Here is a 20,432-nt window from a genome sequence, read left to right on the forward strand (position 1 = left end):
GGATTTATCGGGCTATAATGGAGAGTTTTTCACTACGCAGCAGCATATGTTCACTTTGGTGGTTATTCGAATTATAGAAATGCCAACATTGAAACTTTTTAAACATGCAAGACTTGTCAAGAAAGGTAAGATTTAAAAGTTGAATAAAACATGAATATGTTACACAGATCTGATTGTGAAACAGCCTGGTACTTTTTTTTCCCCCCCACCGGTTTTTGGGAACTTCAACTGAAAGTTGGTTAGAAGTGAATTTTCCAGAATGTTCTCCCTCTGTCCCATATCTCACTGTGGAGGTGGAAGAATTTCCTCTCTTCCGTTTCCTCGCATTTTGCATCATGCCAAGACACACACACACACACACACACACACACACACTACTTCTAAATCCCGAGGTGTTCCAGTTCCTTGGCTGTCTCTTTCCCCTAAAGAACAAAAAGTCTGCCTTTTCAGTTTCCACTGCACAGGAACAAAACCCAAAAAAACCCACCAGCTCTCACTATCTGCCTTGTTTGTAGTTGGTTCAGGCTTGAATAAAAGTGAGTGTGTGTTTGTGTGTGCATTTGGGGGGGTTGATGATGATAGGGAAATGTAAACATGACAGGGCGTATGTCTGGGCGCTTCATTTCTCTGTCTGGTTTCCTAAGCGAGAGCCTGGACGAACATGGCTGAAGCTGTGGAACGTTTCTATGGTGTGGAAATATGGGAGAGCAACAATCTGAGGAATGTTTTAGCTAGGCTGTGGCTGCGAAGCCGCGAGGAACATCTGAATGAACGCTTGTTCTGCTGCCATTGCTGTCCCTCTCGTAACCTTTTCCTTCGGCGCACTTTCATTCCGCGCTTCTTCACCTATAGCGTCGTAACGTCAACTGAATCTCAAACGACATGGGTCGAACTTCTAATGGAGTGTTACAAAAGTGCTTGAGAAAGTCCTTTCCTACCGTTCATCATTCTGCTTTTATTAATATAAACACGAAAAATGCACCTTGATCCATTTGCTACATCTACACGTTCTCATTTTCTTTCACTTTTTAAACCATATCCACGTATAATGCTAATATCTCATCACACCGTTTTCATTTTGCTCTCCACTGAAACCTGACCTTGAAACAGAGCAATACATCCCAGTTTGTCTGTTTGTTTGTTTGTTTGTTTGTTTATTTATTTAAATCGCATACTCTGAGACTGGCTGTTTCTTAATGAGTTTGTTTTGGATTTGCGTCAGCTTTTCGCTCATGTATCTCCCTGAACTTTGCCTTCTCTACTCTGTCCTGAGTGGATTTCCTGCCGTGCAGTAAACATTCACTGACTGAGTGATGGGCTTGGGATCCAGAGTGGCCCTGAGGAGATGATGGAAGATTCTGGAAGGAAACGCTTTGAGGCCTGGCTTTAGAAATCTTTGTGCATGGATCTGAGTGTACAATTGCAATTATGTTGGCTTTCATGGCCTTCTGCAGCCAGTATGTTCCATAACATTTGATAACTAGTAAGGATGCACCAATTTATTTTCTTCTAATATCATGAAACGAAATATATACCGTTTTTCACTTTACACGAATACTCCAGTAATTTTCTAACTTAGCCTGTTTGCATTTGTAGTGTCTGTGCAGTTACAAAGGAGAAGACGTTTCTCTGTACCAAAAAAAAAAAAAAAAAACCCAAACAGAAAACATAAGGGCAGTCATTAGGGCAGTTGTTGGGGCAACAATAATAATCTTATCTCAGTACAGGGAAATGTGTTGGCATTCCTGTCTGTGGTAATTCTACCTATGCAATACAGATGCACTGGAAATAAAAGGTAAGATGGGAAAAATGTCAAAGCTGAGAATATTTATTTAATAATTGCAATATTGCTATGAGGATGAGGTTGCCCTGTTTGCTATTATTTTCATTCAGCAAATCATTTGCTTAAAATAAAAAACGGTCCATGCTATTAATCTATGTTAAGTATGTGCTTCGGGGTTTCCTCCGGGTACTCCGGTTTCCTCCTGCAGTCCAAAAACATGCATCTCTGGATTGTCCGTAGTGTGTGTGATTTTACCCTGTGATTGGTTATCCCCCCTGTCCAGGCTGTCCCCTGCCCCGTGCCCCGAATTCCCTGGGATAGGCTCCAAGCTCCCCTGCGACCTTGTGTAGGATAAGTGGCACAGAAAATGGACGGATGGATGGTTTCAAGCCAATATTGGTCTAATACTGATAGTAATTTCTATCTCCAACGTAAGATGTATGATTTTCAGCGAGCGTTAGTGATCATGGTATAGATTCCCAGTGATCATTACTAGATGGTAGAGCGAGCATCACATTTAACGCTCTCTCTCTCCCAGTTAAGTTAGTGTTAACTTTATTACGGTTTTTTGGGAAACTTGGTCAACTTCAGAGAAAGTTGAGACACTTTGGGCGTGCTGTTATAGGAAAATAATTCTTAAAAATTGAAGCTAACTATTTTCCAAAAACAGCACAAGTTTTATTCATTTGATGCCACATTTGCTAACGATTGCAGTGTTGAATTTATTAATAGACAACAGATCTGATTTTTATTTATTTAAAGGTACGTTTACGTGATATTACTTACGTTGTCCAGGCTATAAAGAGTTGTTGCCTCGCCAACCTTTCCTTTTTCTCTATCTTGAAATTAATGACGCAAAAAATAAACATTACAGAAATGACAGAAAGCCGTGGATTATGTGGAGTGTCTGCCATACAAGTCCCTGTGAATGAGTTGCTATAGAAACGATAACACATTAGAACGGGTTCAATTGATATAAACTATGAACTTCTGTCAGAGCTGCTGTTCTAGACAATCAATCCACACCTTCTGACCAATCAGATTCGAGAATGGTTTTGTCAGGATCCTTTGAACAGAGAATAAGGTGAGATTAATGGACAGAGCTCTTCTCCATTATTTGAAAATGAAAGCTGTTCTTCTGTCACTGGAGAAAATGAGAGATGTTTTTTTTTTTTTTTTAAATAAATAAATAAATAAATAAATAGCGCCAGCCATTAAAATCTCTTTACGCTATTTTTGGGAACATAATATTCACTCTTCCTTGTCCTGACCTGGCAGCAGCTGGAGCACAGGGCCCAGTTGCGGTATTGCTGTGTAACCGAAATCCAATCCGGAAGACAGGTCGTCCATTCCCCCCTCCCTCTTCTCTTGTCTCCAGTCGTCTCTCATCCCTCCCATCTGATCCATCCCTCTCTCCTTCTTCCCTCATTAGCTTCTCCGATCAATATATCACTTCCTCTCAGCTTGCTCAAAGAAAACAAGAGTTTAAAAGTTGGCGGGGGTCAGGTTTCCTTACCGGATACAGACGCACACGTTCTCACACACACACACACACACACACACACACACACACACACACACACACACACACATGCACAAGCAAAGGGTTTAAATAAACAGACTGTAATTTGGAGCATTTGACATGAAAAACATATGCCCGTTGTAGTCTACTATAACTCTCAGAAAAAAATTACACCATTGTTTGTCCTCCTTTGGTACACTAAAGTGTATGTAGTACACCTGATTCTCGATTCTAATTGGTCAGAATATGTTGACAGATTTTCTGTAACAGTAGCTCGAACAGGAGTGACAGCCGTAATTCAAATCACAAGTTTGTATGCTAATAAGTTATCGTTTCTATAGTAACAGTTCATTCACAGAGACTTGTAAGGCCGACGCTCCACGTAATCATAAGCCTAAAGCTTAATAATAATAATAATAATAAAAAACATATCTATAGAGAAGTGTTGTTATTTAGATATATAGTTGTTGAGAAATATTTAGTGAAGCTCTGGTAAAAGCTCTCTCGTAAAAAGATCTCTCTAGTGTCAGTACAGTGTAAGTTTTCCACCACAGGAAAGTCTTCAAGACAGAGCGATCATTGACAAATAGCTGTGGTATAAGGGCAGTAAAACACTACGGGGTGTGCCGGTTATTAGAAAATAATCAATGGCCATAGGTAAAAAAGTAGTGGGTACCATCCCAGTGACAGGTTTAATACCTTTTTCTCCGGGAATGTAGCCCCAGAGCGCTGACAGATATGGAGAGGTTGATCTAGAATCTTTACCTGCAACTGCTTAGCTTGGACTGCAACAAATTAACGTGCAGCAAAATTAGCTAAATGTGTGTCACTTGACACAAAGGTTCATAACATCCATCCATCCATTTTCTGTACCGCTTATTCTACACAGGGTCACGGGGAGCCTGGAGCCTAACCCAGGGGACTTGGGGTACAGGGTGGGGGACATCGTGGATATAGTGCCAACCCATTGCAGGGCACAATCACACACACATTCACACACTACAGACAATTTGGAAATGCCAACCCCTGAAGCACAGGAAGAACATGCAATCTCCGCACACATAAGGCAGAGCCGGGATTCAAACCCTAAACCCCGGCGGTGCGAGGCAAGCATGCTAATCACTAAGCCATCTAACATGGCATCGTTAATCATCGGAGCCGCCTGATGTTCAATTATCTCCTGAACTCTGAGCGGATCAATGCAACACCATGACCTCCGTTCGGCCGCAGTACCCCAGGCCGTGTGTTAGGTTATGACCCCTTCTCACCCAATAAACACTTCATCTGTCTCCATTTCTCGCTCACCCGTGTAACAGACTGAAGTCTGACCTTGTGCAAATAAACTGCATTTGTAATGATTTTCAATGCAGACAAAAACCTATAGCACATGTCATAGTGTGACCTTGTGTGTGTGTGTGTGTGTGTCATACAGAGAGATCTATTTCCCTGGCGACGTGGGGTTTCAGACCTGGGATAAAGTGCGTCAGTCGCTCTGCTTTGTCTATGGTTGGATTTTTTTCTCTTGAATTCTAGAGGTCTTTGATGATCTAATGATGATATTATTCTGGTAAAGTGTAATAAAGAGGCAGTGAGAGCTCAGGAGTTAAGGTTTTGGTGAGTGGAAGGTTGTGAGTTTAAATCCCAGCGCTACCCGAGCCACTATTTTGGCAAGTCCCTTAACCCTGACCTGCTTAGCTCTGTGGTTTGGTTGAAATCTGCCTCGTTTGAAAGTGGTTTTGAATAAAAACGTTTTTCGGTTGAGTAAATGTAAATGTTCAGCCTGCCACTCAGATGTTACTTGTCTTGTGTAATTCTCTGTCTAGAATTATGTAATATCTTGAATTGCATAACCATGATTTATCATATTTTAATCAAATTTGAGTCCATTTGCATTTTGAGCAAAATTAAGAATGCATCTATACCTGACTGGTATCAGGTATAATGATATTATCAAAGATTATATACATTATCATCAGCATTATATGTATATAATTTAATGTATATGTACCGTTTATTGGATACATATACATTAAAGCACAATGAAATTCTTTTCTTCACATACCCCAGCATGTGAGGAAGTTGGGGTCAGAGCGCAGGGTCAGCCATGATACAGCACCCCTGGAGCAGAGAGCCTTAAGGGCCTTGCTCAAGGCCCCGAGTGGCAGCTTGGCAGTGCTGGGGCTTGAACCCCGACCTTCCGACCAGTAACCCAGAGAGTAACCCAGAGTATCGGGCCGATACTGTGCTCTTTTCCTCATGCTTGTTTAAAAAATGCTCTGAAATAACAGGACACTATGAGACGCACTACAGTGCACGTTATCACGCTAACAAACAAACAACGGGACGTGTATTTCACTATTAACGATGGTCATCGAAGCAAAGTAGACTGCAGGAAGACTGCAAAAATTGTCAAAAAGATGAACTGCAGCATCTTTGTACAATAAAAGTAACCTGATTAGACATCTTAAACATAAACCTCAGCACAAGGAGCTCATAACTAGCAGCACACGCTAACATTCAGTGCTGCAGCAAGTGCTAGCTAGTGCTAAGTGATAGAAAATAACAGCTCTTACCCAGTATGTCGTTCTTGACGTCCATCATTCATTGACACTGAGAAACGCTGATGCAATAAAAACAGCAAAATGTACTTGAATTAAATCTCTTCAATTAAACTCAACAAGCTAACATTATAAACAGCAAGTTTTGTAGCTAAAGTGCATGATTACACGTGTGCACCGTTCATGGCCACGTCTGAAAACCTGCGAAACCTAAACGGCGCTGAGCAAAAATGTCTGTGATGGAATGAAATCTTTAAATGCAATTTTCTTCCTTTTCACCTTTGACAAAATGCTAGACCTGTCCTTGTGATGGAGAAACATATTTCAGTTGAAGAAGTTCTGTGTGTTACAGGATGTTTAGTGAGAGTTCAAAAGATTTCACATGGCTAGTTGCATTCTTTATTTTATTTATTTTTTTCCTAAATACGTCGTGTGAGCTAGCAGTCTAGATGCTAGGCTGCAGGCAGAGCTGCTGTGACTTTTGTAGCCATGTTAAGCCTCTTAAAAATCTAACAGCAGGTTTACATTGCATGCGGGAATACAGGAATACTTTAGAAACTAAAGTGACAGAGTAATTGATGACTCTTCATAATGTAGTGCAGACTATCAATATGGTTTGTGAAGAATAATTAGTGTTCTTAGCTATCATCTACCACAAAGCTAACATTTCAAGCTAAAGTAATTGTTAACCCCTCACCCTTCTTCACATCACTGGCAACTTTTCATACAGTTTGGCACAAATTTGCAACTGCCAGTTATGTAAATGTGAAAAATCCATAATGATCTGTTTCTCCTTTACAGCTGTTTTCTTTCGCATCATGTCCTTTTTTTAACCCCCAACCACCATTTTCTTTCCACTCTTCACTGAAACCTGAACTGTTTTCCCTCCAAACAGAACATTGCTTTAAATTTTTTTTTTTTAATCATTATTTATCACAAACTCCGGGGGGGTAATGAGTTTATGTAATGAGTTTGTTTTGGATTTGCACCAGCTTTTCAAATCAGTCATATATATATATATATATATATATATGCATGCTTTTCCAGCATCTTCTGCATATTTGACCCCTTTCCAGCAGCGGCTATATGATGTTGAGATCCATCTTTTCACACTGAGGACAACTGAGTGATTCGTACACGACTATTACGAAAGGTGCAAACATTCACTGATGCTCAAGGACGTAACACGATACATTAAGAGCCAGAGGGGTGTAAACTTTTGAACAGGATGATCAGTGTAAATTGTTATAATTGTGTTCAAAGGTCTTTTTTCTTCATTTAGTACTGCCCTTCAGACGCTAAATAAGATGTGTCCCAGAAGACAAGATACAAACAATTTACACCGATCATCCTGTTCAAAAGTTTACACCCCCCTGGCTCTTAATGTATCGTATGTACCTACCTACGGGGTACAATTTTTTTTTTTGCCCTTCAGAAGCTACATAAGGTATATACGTAATAACGATAAAACAGCGATGTTAAATTTCTACACGTTTCTTTTCAAAAATCAATAATAAAATCATTTTAGAAAGTTAAATATACAGTTATCTGACAAGATCAATCAGCTTGAATTTGATGGCTGGTCAAGGCTGACAGATTCTGTATGCCTCCTGTCATGCAAACCACGAGGCAAAATCATACGCACAATACTAACGTCTTATAACTGACCAATCTATCTTCACAGAATTCAGGATGTCACATTTCATTCCGAAAGTAATCAAGAAATGACACCACATCCACCCAGGAAAGGAAAACATATCAGACTAAAATTTTGCCACTTGAACATATTGTAACAACAGATATTTTAAACGTGGAAAACTATTACTTAGTTGTATTTTTTTTACAGCGTACAGAAGAGACTATTTATGCAATATCGGACAAGCGATACAGAAGAGTGCGGTTCCACTGAATATCGTTATGGCTGTGATTCGGACGTAGGTAATCTGAACTGATATTACTTTTATGCAATATCAGTTGCATAAAAGCGGACTGATACACGTCCCAGTGCGTCTACAGGAAATAAAGGCGCTCTTGCCTCTCAGCCAATCAGGGTAGCGGACTGGAACTAACTGTTCTTAGTTGGGAACTAAACAGTTTTGAAAATTGTGTCTCACATCACTGAAATAAACAAACTTTTTTTTGCTCAAACTTTTTAAAATCTATTTTAATGACCAATTTCACACCAGTGATTGAGACTAATCACCGGAGTCTCATGACCATCCTCATGTCTCCATTCCCAGATGTATTTCTGAATAAATAGAAAACATTTAATTTAAGTGCTTTTGTGCTTTTTTTTTTGGTTTGCATGATACATTTACATTTGCAGTATTTTGTATCATGCATTCAAATAGAACAGAAAAATAATAGAAATAATAGAACTTACAGTAACCCCACTACATACTGGTACTGAATCATTCATGCAGTTCTTGCTGATCATCTTAACACTCACCAAAACAGTATTTTAGGTCTTAGGTGGGTGTTAAAGGCCTTTTAATTGAATAGCTCACAGTGTGAACATCATACATTAGAAGGCTTTACATGTAACTGCCTGTAAATAAGAAAAGATGACACTGGCTTTCAACAACCATGCACGAATCACCACTAATGATTATAACTCATCAATTTTCTTTCATTAAAATCCTTGCTAAAAATTGCGTCATCGGCAATTCCGTGACTAAATCCGTTTATCCTTCCTCAGCCATTTCAGCACTTTAAAAGGTTGATTTTAAAACCGGGCTAGATAAGTTCACGCCTCAACATTGTACGTCAACCAGCACCGACACGTTTATTGCCACACGTTTGGCTGGCAATCTGAAATTATTTCCCACTCAAATAAACGTCTGAGGGATTTACTTAAAGTTGTGAAGCTCAGAACTCATGGAAATATCAGGGAACATAATCTAATTGACTAAAACAGTGATGAGAATGAATGAGGAAAAATATATTACTGCATTCAGTTTTTTCTTTTTACGGCGAGAACTGTCAGGCCAACAGAGAACACTTTGCAAGCTCTAAACGTTCACCAGCATTTAAACCATCTCCCCATTTGACAAATTGGGAAATCATATATTTCTCATGAGGCACCTGTAATGGGATACTTAGTTTCCTGGGAATTATTTTGCGCTGTCATATGCTATCTAGAGAAATGTAGCATCATGACAGCTTGTCAATTCTAGCTCAAATATCACCATGGCTAATGCTTAGTTGTGTTCTTCTTCTCTTATATATATATATCCGACTGCTTTCGTGAGAAAGTTGCCTTCTTGCTCATTGGGTAGCTGCTTGCTTTTAAAGAGCACCTATTATGCAAAATTCACGTTTACATGGTGTTTGAACATAAATGTGTGTTGGCAGTGTGTGTACACAACCACCCTACAATGGTAAAAATCCACACACTCCTTTTTTTAATATTCCCCATAAATCATAAACAGTGTCTCAAAATGAGCAGTTTTCGTTTTCTCTCCAATGTGACATCACATTGGAACAGGCCCCGCCCACGACTGGTCATGGACTCTGCCCTATTAGCATAGATCCTCCCCTGAGTGAGCCGCACACAGTCCGCCATGTTTATTCCGCGCTGGAGCAGCTACAGTGATAAGAAGGAACAAGTCTCCGATTTGTAAGCTTTGTAAGTGTTCTGTTGTTGGCTTTAAGAATGAACATAAGAGTCTTCATGTACTCACGGCGTCAGAGCCACTGAAGACGCAGTGGAGTAGTTTTATTCTTGGAGGAAATGTGACCCAAATAGCTAAATTCATGTATGCGTGCGAATCATTTTATACCAGACTGCTTTGTGAACGAGGGTCAATACAAAAAGGATTGGCTAAAAAGTTGATTCTCAAGCATGGGATCAGTACCAACAGTTCGTGATCCAGCTTCATATCCAGAAGACGTAAGTATCGCACTTTATATTTTGTGAATGCTTGCAAATCGCCTTTCCGAATGTGCTTGTTAGCAGATTCCATGGCTAATGCAGCTAAAGTTACTGTTGTCTCTGATTGTATTAACCATAACCATGTAGTAACCATTCAGAAACGTCCTGGTTCATTCTAACAGTTGTTACTTCTGCCAGAGTCCGACTCTGGTTCATACATATCGGGCTGCATTTACCGGTTTTTACGGTGTCAGTCATATTGGTTCTCCTGATTTGTTGTTGCCATAGTATGCGAAGCACGAGCTGTAAAGACACAGCCCTCTTCTGGAAAGTGGGCAGGGAGCAACAGCTCATTTGCATTTAAAAGATACGCATTTAAAACATATAGAAATTCAACGAGATAATGGAAACATGTTAAATTGACACAACAAATTGCATTACATTTGGAGCATGTTACCATTTTTAACTGACACGGCATATTCATATCAAACTATTTAAATCCTTCATGCTTATAGAAGGATGTTAAATGGTTTGTCCCTCTGATGTAATCATACATTTTCTATGTTGAACTTTACAACAGTTTTGAAACCTGAATCTCAGGTAGAACCTATTCAGGACGCTAAGAGCAGCTTATTTAGAGTCAAGAATCTTGAGTAGAACATAGGAATTTCAAGCAGAAGGTTTTTTCTTTTATGAATCGGTAGTAGAATATATTTAGGAATTTCACATTTAGGACCTTTTTTTTTTTATCTCATCTAGCACTTATTTAGGATTGTAAGTGGAATTTATTTAAGAATCTAGTATAGAACTTATTTAGAACTTAGTATAGAACTTATTTAGGAATCTCAAGTAGAATTAATTTAGGAAGCTACATAGAACCTCTTTAGGAAATTAATTAAAACTTTCAAATCTCAAGTAGAACTAATTTAGGAAGCTACATAGATTTTTTTTGTAGGAAATTAAGTAGAACTTACTTAAGAATCTCAAGTACGGCTAATTTAGGAATCATAAGTAGAACAGTTTTAGTCAAGTAAGTAGAACGTATTTAGGAAGCTACATAGAACCTTTTTAGGAAATTAAGTAAAACTTATTTAGGAAACTACATGGAACTTAGGAATTTCGAGTAGAACTCATTTAGGAAACTACATAGAACTTTTTTTAGGAAATTGTGTAGAACTTAGCAATCTCATGTAGAACTAATTTAGAAAGATACATAGACTTTTTTGGAAATTGAGTAGAACTTAGTTAAGAATCTCAATTAGGGCTAATTAAGGAATCGCAAGTAAAACTAATTTAGGAAACTGAGTAGAACATTTTTAGGAAATTAAGTAGACCTTAGGAATCTCAGAAGACACAGCAAAATCCCCAGTGTTGAATTAATACTCTACAATGTTTGATGTACAGTTGGACACAAATGAACTGTAAAAGTGTTAAATCAACACTCTGGATCTTAATTCATCACTGGGGATTTTACTATGTAGAACAAATTTAGTAATTGCAAGTAGAACTAATTTAGGACGTGAAGTAGAACATTTTAAAGAATCTAAGTAGAAACCTTTCAAGGAATTTCAAGCAGAACCTATTTAGGAATCTAAAGAAGAACTAAGGACGGGAGACATACAAGAGAAACTTACAGTAAATTATACAGTAGACAAGTCGTAAAAAAAATATCCTGGAAAGTGATTACCTAAAAAGACTGGGGGAAAACTTTTCTCTTTGATTATCATATTTGAACTGCATAGACCATAGTCATTTAAAAACCAATGCAATCTCACACATGTAGGAGTTCTAACAAACGACTGATTTAATTTCATTCCATACAAACTAAGCTGCAAAAAAAAAAGATGCTGCTTTCATCAGCCTTTGCATTTTTCCATTGGTTACTGAGAAATTAGTCTCTTTTACGCCTATGTTTCTGTAACCTCTACAAGTATTATTTCTGCGTTCCCACAAATCCTCAGCATTAATACATCTGCATTCCAGAGCAGAACAGTCCTCTGGGTCTTGGTGATTGCTTGAGTATAGGATGGAAGTCTGGATCTTGAAATATGTGTGAAGTTCGTTCTTTAGAGTGTTGTGGTGCAGTTACCTGATGAAAGGTTGGTCCAGAGGGAGTCTCAGACAGAATAACATCTCACACCGAGTAGAGCTCAAAGAATGTGTTCTTGTTAATGTCACTGTCGACGCGTGCTTAAGGACGGGTTGACACATCTGCAGTTTTAAAGGGGTTGTTTTGAAGTTACACTGTATGTGGCATGGTGCTGGATGTTCAGAGCCTGATGTAAATATAAGTAATGGCTTAGTGTTCGAAGACTGTGATCATGAGTTCAGTTCTAGCTCGTGGTCACTGTTAGGCTTTAGGCTTTTTTTTATTTACTTTTTTCTTCTTTTTTTTATCATTGTTTTAATTTTATTTCGCTTTTAATTTTTGTTTTAGCTTTCAATTTTTGTTTTAGCTTTTAATTTTTTGTGAGTACTTATAAAAATACTTGTACAAAAGAATTTTTACTGGCCCTTACAAACTTCCATGCACTTACTTTTTGTGTATTAAAAGAAAGAATCAAAAATAAAAAATCCCTTTTCCTTAATGACTACTGTGTATTTGTGAGAAATGCCTGGAGAAAATTGTTATTTATGAGTTGTTTTTCTTCTTCTGTTCCCAGAACAGCTGACTTCATTTCTCACAATCTCTTACTCATTTTGCCAGCAACAGGGATGTTTTTTTTTTTTGTTTTTTTTTAATGCATCCAACAATGATTGACTCACATACTCAAACTGTAACTCTGTGGTAAAGTGCTCATTTTTTAAGCCGCTCAAAATGTCAAAATGACCCATTGAGGACCCACTTGATTTACTGTTTTTTTTTCTTTCTTTTTCCTAAAAACAGTCAGATCACATCCTTGAAGGAAATCTGGTTAACCATGTGTGACAGTGATGTGCTAGTCTACTCTAAAGGGCTCAGTTGATTCATAAATCAGTAATAAAAGAATTCAAAGTGGAAAAAAGACAAAGAAAACAATGAAAACAAAGTCAATGACTGAAGAGACCATAACTCTTCTTGTCCTTCCATGGAACAAATGAGACTATGTGGCCACATTTTCCTCTGCGTGTGTGTGTGTGCGTGTGTGTGTGTGTGTATGTGTGTGTGTGTGTCTGTGTGCATTTTGTCTTTTACTTTCATGATGACAAAAGACCTTTGTATTCTTATATGTGACAAGCTGTTTTTGCTAGGTTTCAAAATCAGTGCTGAAAACAAGCGGCAATGTGCAACTCATTAATAGACCATAACCAAGACCTTCAAATGCCACTGAATTGGAAAAGAAAAAAGAGAAGACAGAAAACGTTCTTTCCCCTTTTGCTTTCAGCCAAGTGGTTTATCTTGGACCTGAACGAGGGAAATTTTACACAGTGTACTAATCTCTGTGCTTCTTTGCAGCCAGCAATGAAGGAATTCCTTTCTAAATAAAGCACTGTTTGAACACAAGCAACTAATTTAACAGTAGACTCTTTGTCATAATGTTGCTAATAATGAAGTAAAGCTGGTATGAGCTAGCTGGCACTTCCTAAATGAGCTCATGCTAGGTTGAAAGCAGGTTCCGGCTGCTTTGAATTGACTTTATCCAGGTATCATTTTATTGTAGCAAATGTCTCTGACACAATCTATATTCTATATATAATCAAAATGATTTAAATAAATGAATTTCATTTGAGGCATTTTTGAGCTAATTGCTCATGCTAACTGGTTTTGTTTGTCTTAGCCATGCCCGCAACTCCACTGAAGCAGAAACTGTCCACTTCATTCACATAGAAGTCACAAATAAGCTAATAAATGAAAGTGTTTTATAGCTAGTAGTATCTAGTTAGCGTAGCGTGTTCGTTTTAAGAAGCACTGCATTCTTACTGTATGTCAGCCAAATATCAGCTACTACGTCTGCACATGCTCTACCATACAATTATATTTAAGTTGTTTAAAATGTGTAATATGGACTTTTTAATAAACATTTTCGCAGCATATGTGCTACGTACACAGAACATAAGCACAGCTTCTAAAAGACTGTAAAAGTAATTGATAGAATTTGTAATCAAAATTGTCAAGAAATGTGTATATACTTTATACCAATACGATAATAACCAGCCTGCTGGAAAAAAAAAACCCCAATATAAACCATCACAGAAATTCTAATGGTTTCCACTACATATACCATTACAAACCATCAGTTAACCATTAAAACCATTACCATTACTATTATTGGTCCTTAATGGTATCCAACTAGACATAACATGCCACCAATAGAAGGCAACAAATTACCAGTAGAGACCCACAGGGACCATTACAGTTTCCATTAAAACCAATACAATTCTCATTATAACCATCGAATCAATTACAAATTCTACAAGGGTTTCTATTGTTTGTTTGTTTTTTAAGCAGGGCAATTTCATTCGGAAGCTACTATAAGCTAGTTAGCATTGCCTAATTGAGCTTATAATAACCAGTCACTATTGTTTTTCTTTTCTGTTGTTTTCTTAAACTAATAAAGTTTTTAATTATTTCAAAGCTAGCCATTACGTTTGGGCAGAAACTGTCCATATTATCATATAGCAAAAGAATCAAAAACTGTTATGAATAAGTTAGCTGTGTCTGAATGAGCTCATCTGTAGCAGAAAATCTTCACATTTTCATTACTACATAACAATCTAAAACTTCATTAAAAAGCTAGAATGAGCTAGTCAACATTGCCTAATCAAGCTAACAAGAACCAGTCATGCTAGGGTTGTTTTTTTCTCCCAGCTTTGCTCGTTTTAATGCTAACCACTTAGCTGTTGCAAAAGCTGTTATTGTAAAAGAAACAAACTAATAAAATAAGTGAATGTTATCTGAAAAATATTATTAATTAGATAGCATTGTCTAAATGAGCCTATGCTAATAAATCCAGCTTGCTCATGTTAGCAGTGTTAGCATTCTGAAGCAGAACCTGCCACTAATTGTAGCTAATAAATGAAAGTCATTTGTTTTGAAAGCTAGCATGAGATAATTAGCATTGTCGAAATGAGCTAATATGCTAGCCTTGCGTTTGTATTAGCATCTGAAGCAAAAAGTGTCTATGTTTTTACACTATAAACAAAATGACAGAATTGTATAAACTAATACCTGAAAGTAATTTGTTTTGAACGCTAGCATGAGTTAGCTTTACCTAAGCGAGTTTATGTTTATTAGTCCAGCTTTATTGCTTTGGTTTTAGCCATGCTACTACTGTGAGGCTGGCTATTGCATTAAGGGAGCGTATCTATGTTCCCATGGTGCTATGTTCCCCAGATTTACATGGCACATATGAACACATGGTGAATTAAAGCCGGAGTTAGGCTTCAGCATGAATGAGACTGAGAGCTGGGATTAATTCAGTTTAATCTATACATTTCACTACTGTTCATGTATGGAGTTGAAGTGTATGAATGTAGACTAACAGCTATTTTTAGATCCACACAAATGAGGGTTCAGCGTGTGCAACCTAGTTCATTCTCCAATTTCATAACTTTTATAAATTTCAAGTCTGGATGAAGGATGGATTTTAAACTAATGTATGATGTTATTCATTTAAATGTGTCTTTGGTGTTTGAAGTTAAAGGGTAATAAAGTTAATAGGGCCCTGGGAATATGTTGCCCCCCCCCCCCCCCCCAAATTACAGCAGAAACCGCATATTTTCCTCACAAACTATGTCCAACTAATAAAGTCATTAAATATTCCGTGATGGATGTTAATATCCCCATCCACTTAAACGTCCTCAAAGTGCCTCTTTTACATTTCAGGCCAGGAAATGTAAACAACTCTATCATTAAAGCATACAGGACACTCGATACATCCGGTTTTATACAGTAGCGGCTTCAGTGATTTTTGCTATATTTAGTCATTTTTTTGTTCTCCGTCTTCACCTCAGGGCCTTCATCGGTCATTAGCAACGACGATGACTCAGCCAGTCCTCTCCATCACGTGTCGAACGGCTCGAACACGCCGTCGTCCTCGGACATGAACGCAGACGCCGTCATCATCGGCATGACCAAGATCCCCGTCATCGAGAACCCGCAGTACTTCCGCAGCAATAGCAACCTGCACAAATCCGACACCTGTGAGTCGTCCAGAAGTCTTGCAATTGTCTCCTACACACACACACACACACACACACACACACACACACACACAGACATACACACACTCCCTCTTTACCAGCCTCTCTGTCTCTTTGTTCCTTCTCCACTCTGGTTCCTTTTAATATTGGGTTATGGTGTGCAGTGAGTTACTGGAGATCGATGCAGCCTCATCATCTAGCCCACGCTAATGTAATCGGCTGACTGGCTAGTTTTTCTTCAAAAGCATTCCTTAATCGCATCATGGATAAATCTACGTTCTCTCTCTCTCTCTCTCTCTCTCTCTCTCTCTCTCTCTCTCTCTCTCTCTCTCGTCCTCTCACTATCTGTCCCCAGCACATTAAACGGCTGATTAATCTGCTCTTATCTCCATGCTGTCCTCACTCTACTAGGGGACACCGGACTCTCTGTATTTTTACCAAACATAAAAAAAAACATATATACACAATAACTAAGACCTTGTTAGTGATGTACAAAAAAGGATAGTATTACGGTTATTAAGTTTGTATTTCCTAATCAGAAAATATGGAGATATTGCAAGTATGTTAAAAGTGTGTGTGTTTTGTGTGTGTAGTTGTCCAGCACATTAAGAGGCACAACATTGTGCTTAAGCGGGAACTTGGCGAAGGGGCCTTCGGAAAAGTGTTCCTGGCTGAATGCTATAATCTCAATCTTTTACACGACCAGGATAAGCTCCTTGTGGCAGTCAAGGTTAGTATGATAATACTCCCAACTCTTTATAGTGCCATAGTTTCACATAATCCATGCTAGCTGCTGTGTTATGCGGATCATTTTCAAAGAAATTGTTACAGATTTCTAGAAATATCGGCAGAAATTTTTGCCGAAAGAAACCGCGTGCAAGAAGCGGGAACCAAAATTTCCCTATAAAGTCAAACGTCATACTTTTACATAGTTTTCGAAGTTATTTTTACATGGATTTCAAGTAGCGTGAAAAGTGTCAAGTTTTGCGAAATAACAATGATTAAAAAGAATTTGTGGGTAGGTAAAATAAATAACGTCATAGTTATACCGAATTGGCGCTTGGGTTTTGAATACGTTTCCCATCAGCTGCTGCACCTAGCTGGATCACGCGGCATGATTGTCTGCACCTGTGTCACATTTTTCTTAATGAGCACCTCAATTATCGGCTGTGTCCCAATTGGCATACTTATATTATGTACTAAATGTATGTACTTTTAAGTTTTAAAGTATGGAGGTGTGGGCAATATTAGCTGGAAAAGTGTCCACGGATCCACACTTTGAAAATTTACCGGAAATAGTAGATCATCCGGGTACCATCGGGATACTCATTTCAAAATGATTAAAAAAAAAAATAATAAAGCAAAAATAAAGCACAAACAATCAACAATAATAAAAAAAAAACCTCTGTGAAATCCTGTACTTACTCATGAATGCGTAATGTAGCACTACCGCTGCACTGTAAAACCGGATAGTTCATTTAACTCCAAACAATCTGAGGAAACTAATTACCTCAAAATTTTTAAGTTGACGAATCAATTTCTTTACGCCAAATACACTTAAATATAACAAATTTAACTCAATTAACTCTATTTAAGTGTATTTGGCTTTGAGTTTTGTTTTGAGTTAAATGAACTATCCGGTTTTACAGTGTAGTAATTGTTTGGTCTGTGACGGTGTAAAATTTTGAACTCATTTTCAAACACGTTTTTATACTTTTTTAAAAAATTCTTTTTTAAGTAGTTAAACCTCTCCTGCAGAAGGAACAGCTACTGCAATGAGCAAGAGTGGAATAAAAGAAAAATAAAATGAACACAAGAACACAAAACCGAATTAGTTCACTGCAAAACCGGATAGTGTTTAATTTGAGGAAATTAATTACCTCAACAATTTTAAGTTGATGAATCAATTTCTTTAAGCCAAATACACAAGTATAACAAAAATTAATTTTAAATTAAAAAAATTTGAGTTAAATTTTTGTTAAATTTAAGTAAGGTAATTAGTTTCCTCAAATGTTTTGAGTTAAATGAACTATCCGGTTTTACAGTGAAGTATTGAAGAGTATTAAAGAATATATGCTAACTGAACACTGTAGGAATTATTGTAATATTAATTGCTTAATGCAATGCAATACATGCATATTCTATAGTACTCTATAACAGGGTGACTTTATCGTACCGAAACTCTTAACAGCAAGCACTTTATGTTGAAATGCTAATGTACGATTGGATGGTTTGTCTCGTGCGTTTGCATATCGTGTTGTACCCAGACCCTGAAGGAAGCCAGCGAGAACGCACGCAAAGACTTCCATCGTGAAGCCGAGTTGTTGACCAACCTGCAGCACGAGCACATCGTCACCTTCTACGGCGTGTGCGTGGAGAGCGACCCCCTCATCATGGTGTTCGAGTACATGAAGCACGGAGACCTCAACAAGTTCCTCAGGTATGTTCCGTTCAAGTTCAATCGGTTGGATTTGCATTGCTCTTTGTGCCGCAGCTCGATGTAGATTTATATTAGATTATCCCTGTTGTGCAAGCCAGACGCCACAGCGTCAACGACAAACTCCCTGAGATGATGTTATGACGAAAACTAGGGAGGAACCAGACTCAGAGGGAACTGATCCTCTTCTCAGGGACACCAGATGATGAGATTATAAATCATTACAGTACACAGGTGTAGAAGAATTAGACAGTAGGAGGTGTGTTGAAAGGATGATTATATATATATATTATATATTAAGTCCTGAGATGATCACATGACGGTGTTTATTATTACAGAAAGCAGTTCTAAGGTATAAATCTACAGTATTCAGGTTTAGGAAGTGCAAATCTTTCGATTATCCATGTGGCAGCATGCGTGCTTATCTGCGTGTACACGTGAGACCTGATTCCGATAGTGCTTATTCACATCCTGTCTCTTTGCCCTTGTATCTTCATTGACCTGTTCATTGATAGGAGCGTCGCCATTTTGAGATCTCTTACAAATCCATAGGAGACATGAGAAATGTCTGAATGTCTGTGTGTTTGTACTGAAAGACTCCACTGTCACTGCAGTGCAAATGCTGTATAGATAAGCACTGTTTCCCTCAGGCCATACTCAATCAATCACATCACTATACATTTCTCATGGATGTCCTCATTGTCATCAGTAGTTTTATATCACTGAAATATTGCATAATATCATAATACCAATCTGTTGGATTTAGACCAATCATGAGATGCCTGAACACACCAACCAGTCATGCTATAACCACCTCCAGATGTATATTGTTAGCCCAGTATACCATTCTGACTTTCGTTTATAACATTTCACAAAAGATCTACACTTTTACCCTCATTAAGAAATCAAGATTCTATGAATATGCAAATCGGAAACGTCTTACCCTATACATGGATACGCTTCCTCCCATTTTCCTGGTAAACCTGCATGGCCTGCATTTGCATATTGCAACATGATTGGCTTTTATATTTTATGATGCAATAACACTTTCCCGACATATTATCTTTACTTTCCGACTGTCCAGTGAGTTTTTCAGCTCCGCCAGCGACTTCTGCACGTCTCAGATGAATTTCCCATAAGGATTTCTTTTTGAAACTAGGAGGTTGACTTTAACACTCACTTGACACTCCACATGTTCCTTGGTACATTTATTTTTCGAAGTCCTTCAGTGTCACTCTTGTTCTGTGTCTTTCCTGTACCAAAATCGTACACGATATTAATGTTATGGTACACACAGTAAATTTGCAGGAATTATCTACAATTTCCATTCTCTCAAAACTGAGCATAAACTACATCTTAGATGAACGTGAAGGAAATACACACCCGGCGGTTACATTTATATTCGCTATTCATAATATTAGAAAAAGCAAATAACATCATTTCATTTGAATTATAGTGCAATCTATTATAATCTACATAATTACACATGCCCTTTATATACAGTAAATGAGACATACAGCTATTTTATTTAATTAATTTTCAGTTATTTCTCGTTTTTGTTCATATGTATATTTTTAGATGCTTTTGCTTTAACAACATTGTTACTAAGCAGCTATGCCGAAAAAGCACACTTTGAGCTGAATATTAGTAAGATGTTTAGGAGTATAAGGCAATGCCACTATCTGAATCTGTTTAGTGCTCCAAATAGTTATATCTATATTTGGATTTGGATTTAAACCCCAAGTTTATGTGGTCTGAACTGTCATCATGGTCTGTAACTTCTGACTCTAACAGCTCCTCAGCCTCAGCTACATCATTCAAGTTCATAATTGGGCTCAACTAAAGATGTGCACGGGACTGTTATTTTAAAGTTGTTGTTGTTTTTAATCCCACTCATTTTTATTTGTTCTTGCCTTTCTAATGAGCTTATCCCAATTTAAACCACAATGACCCTGACCAGGCAGCTACTAAGGATGAATGAATGAACCCTGTAAATGCATTGTGCTACGCCTGCATGAAAGTAAAAACATACCGTGTGACTTTATTGTTGCGTCCTAGTTCATTGTTGAACACCTAGATGTCCTATGAAAATTCTGACACGGTTTTTAAAGAAACGCAGGGCACAGAATAGTACC

The 20,432-nt window shown here is 37.9% G+C and overlaps 1 protein-coding gene across 3 annotated transcripts in view; it reads left to right on the forward strand.

The window, feature by feature from the left end:
* ntrk2a (neurotrophic tyrosine kinase, receptor, type 2a) overlaps positions 1 to 20,432 on the forward strand; it is a 56,856-nt gene that overhangs the window by 26,951 nt on the left and 9,473 nt on the right. For all 3 annotated transcript variants that reach the window (XM_017468708.3, XM_047155443.2, XM_047155444.2), the window contains 3 exons: positions 15,672 to 15,860; positions 16,454 to 16,590; positions 18,128 to 18,300. In XM_017468708.3, the coding sequence (XP_017324197.1) occupies positions 15,672 to 15,860; positions 16,454 to 16,590; positions 18,128 to 18,300 (499 nt within the window). The remainder of the gene's footprint in view (positions 1 to 15,671; positions 15,861 to 16,453; positions 16,591 to 18,127; positions 18,301 to 20,432) is intronic.

The sequence above is a fragment of the Ictalurus punctatus genome, chromosome 5 (assembly GCF_001660625.3).
Source record: "Ictalurus punctatus breed USDA103 chromosome 5, Coco_2.0, whole genome shotgun sequence".
Lineage (NCBI taxonomy): Eukaryota > Metazoa > Chordata > Actinopteri > Siluriformes > Ictaluridae > Ictalurus > Ictalurus punctatus.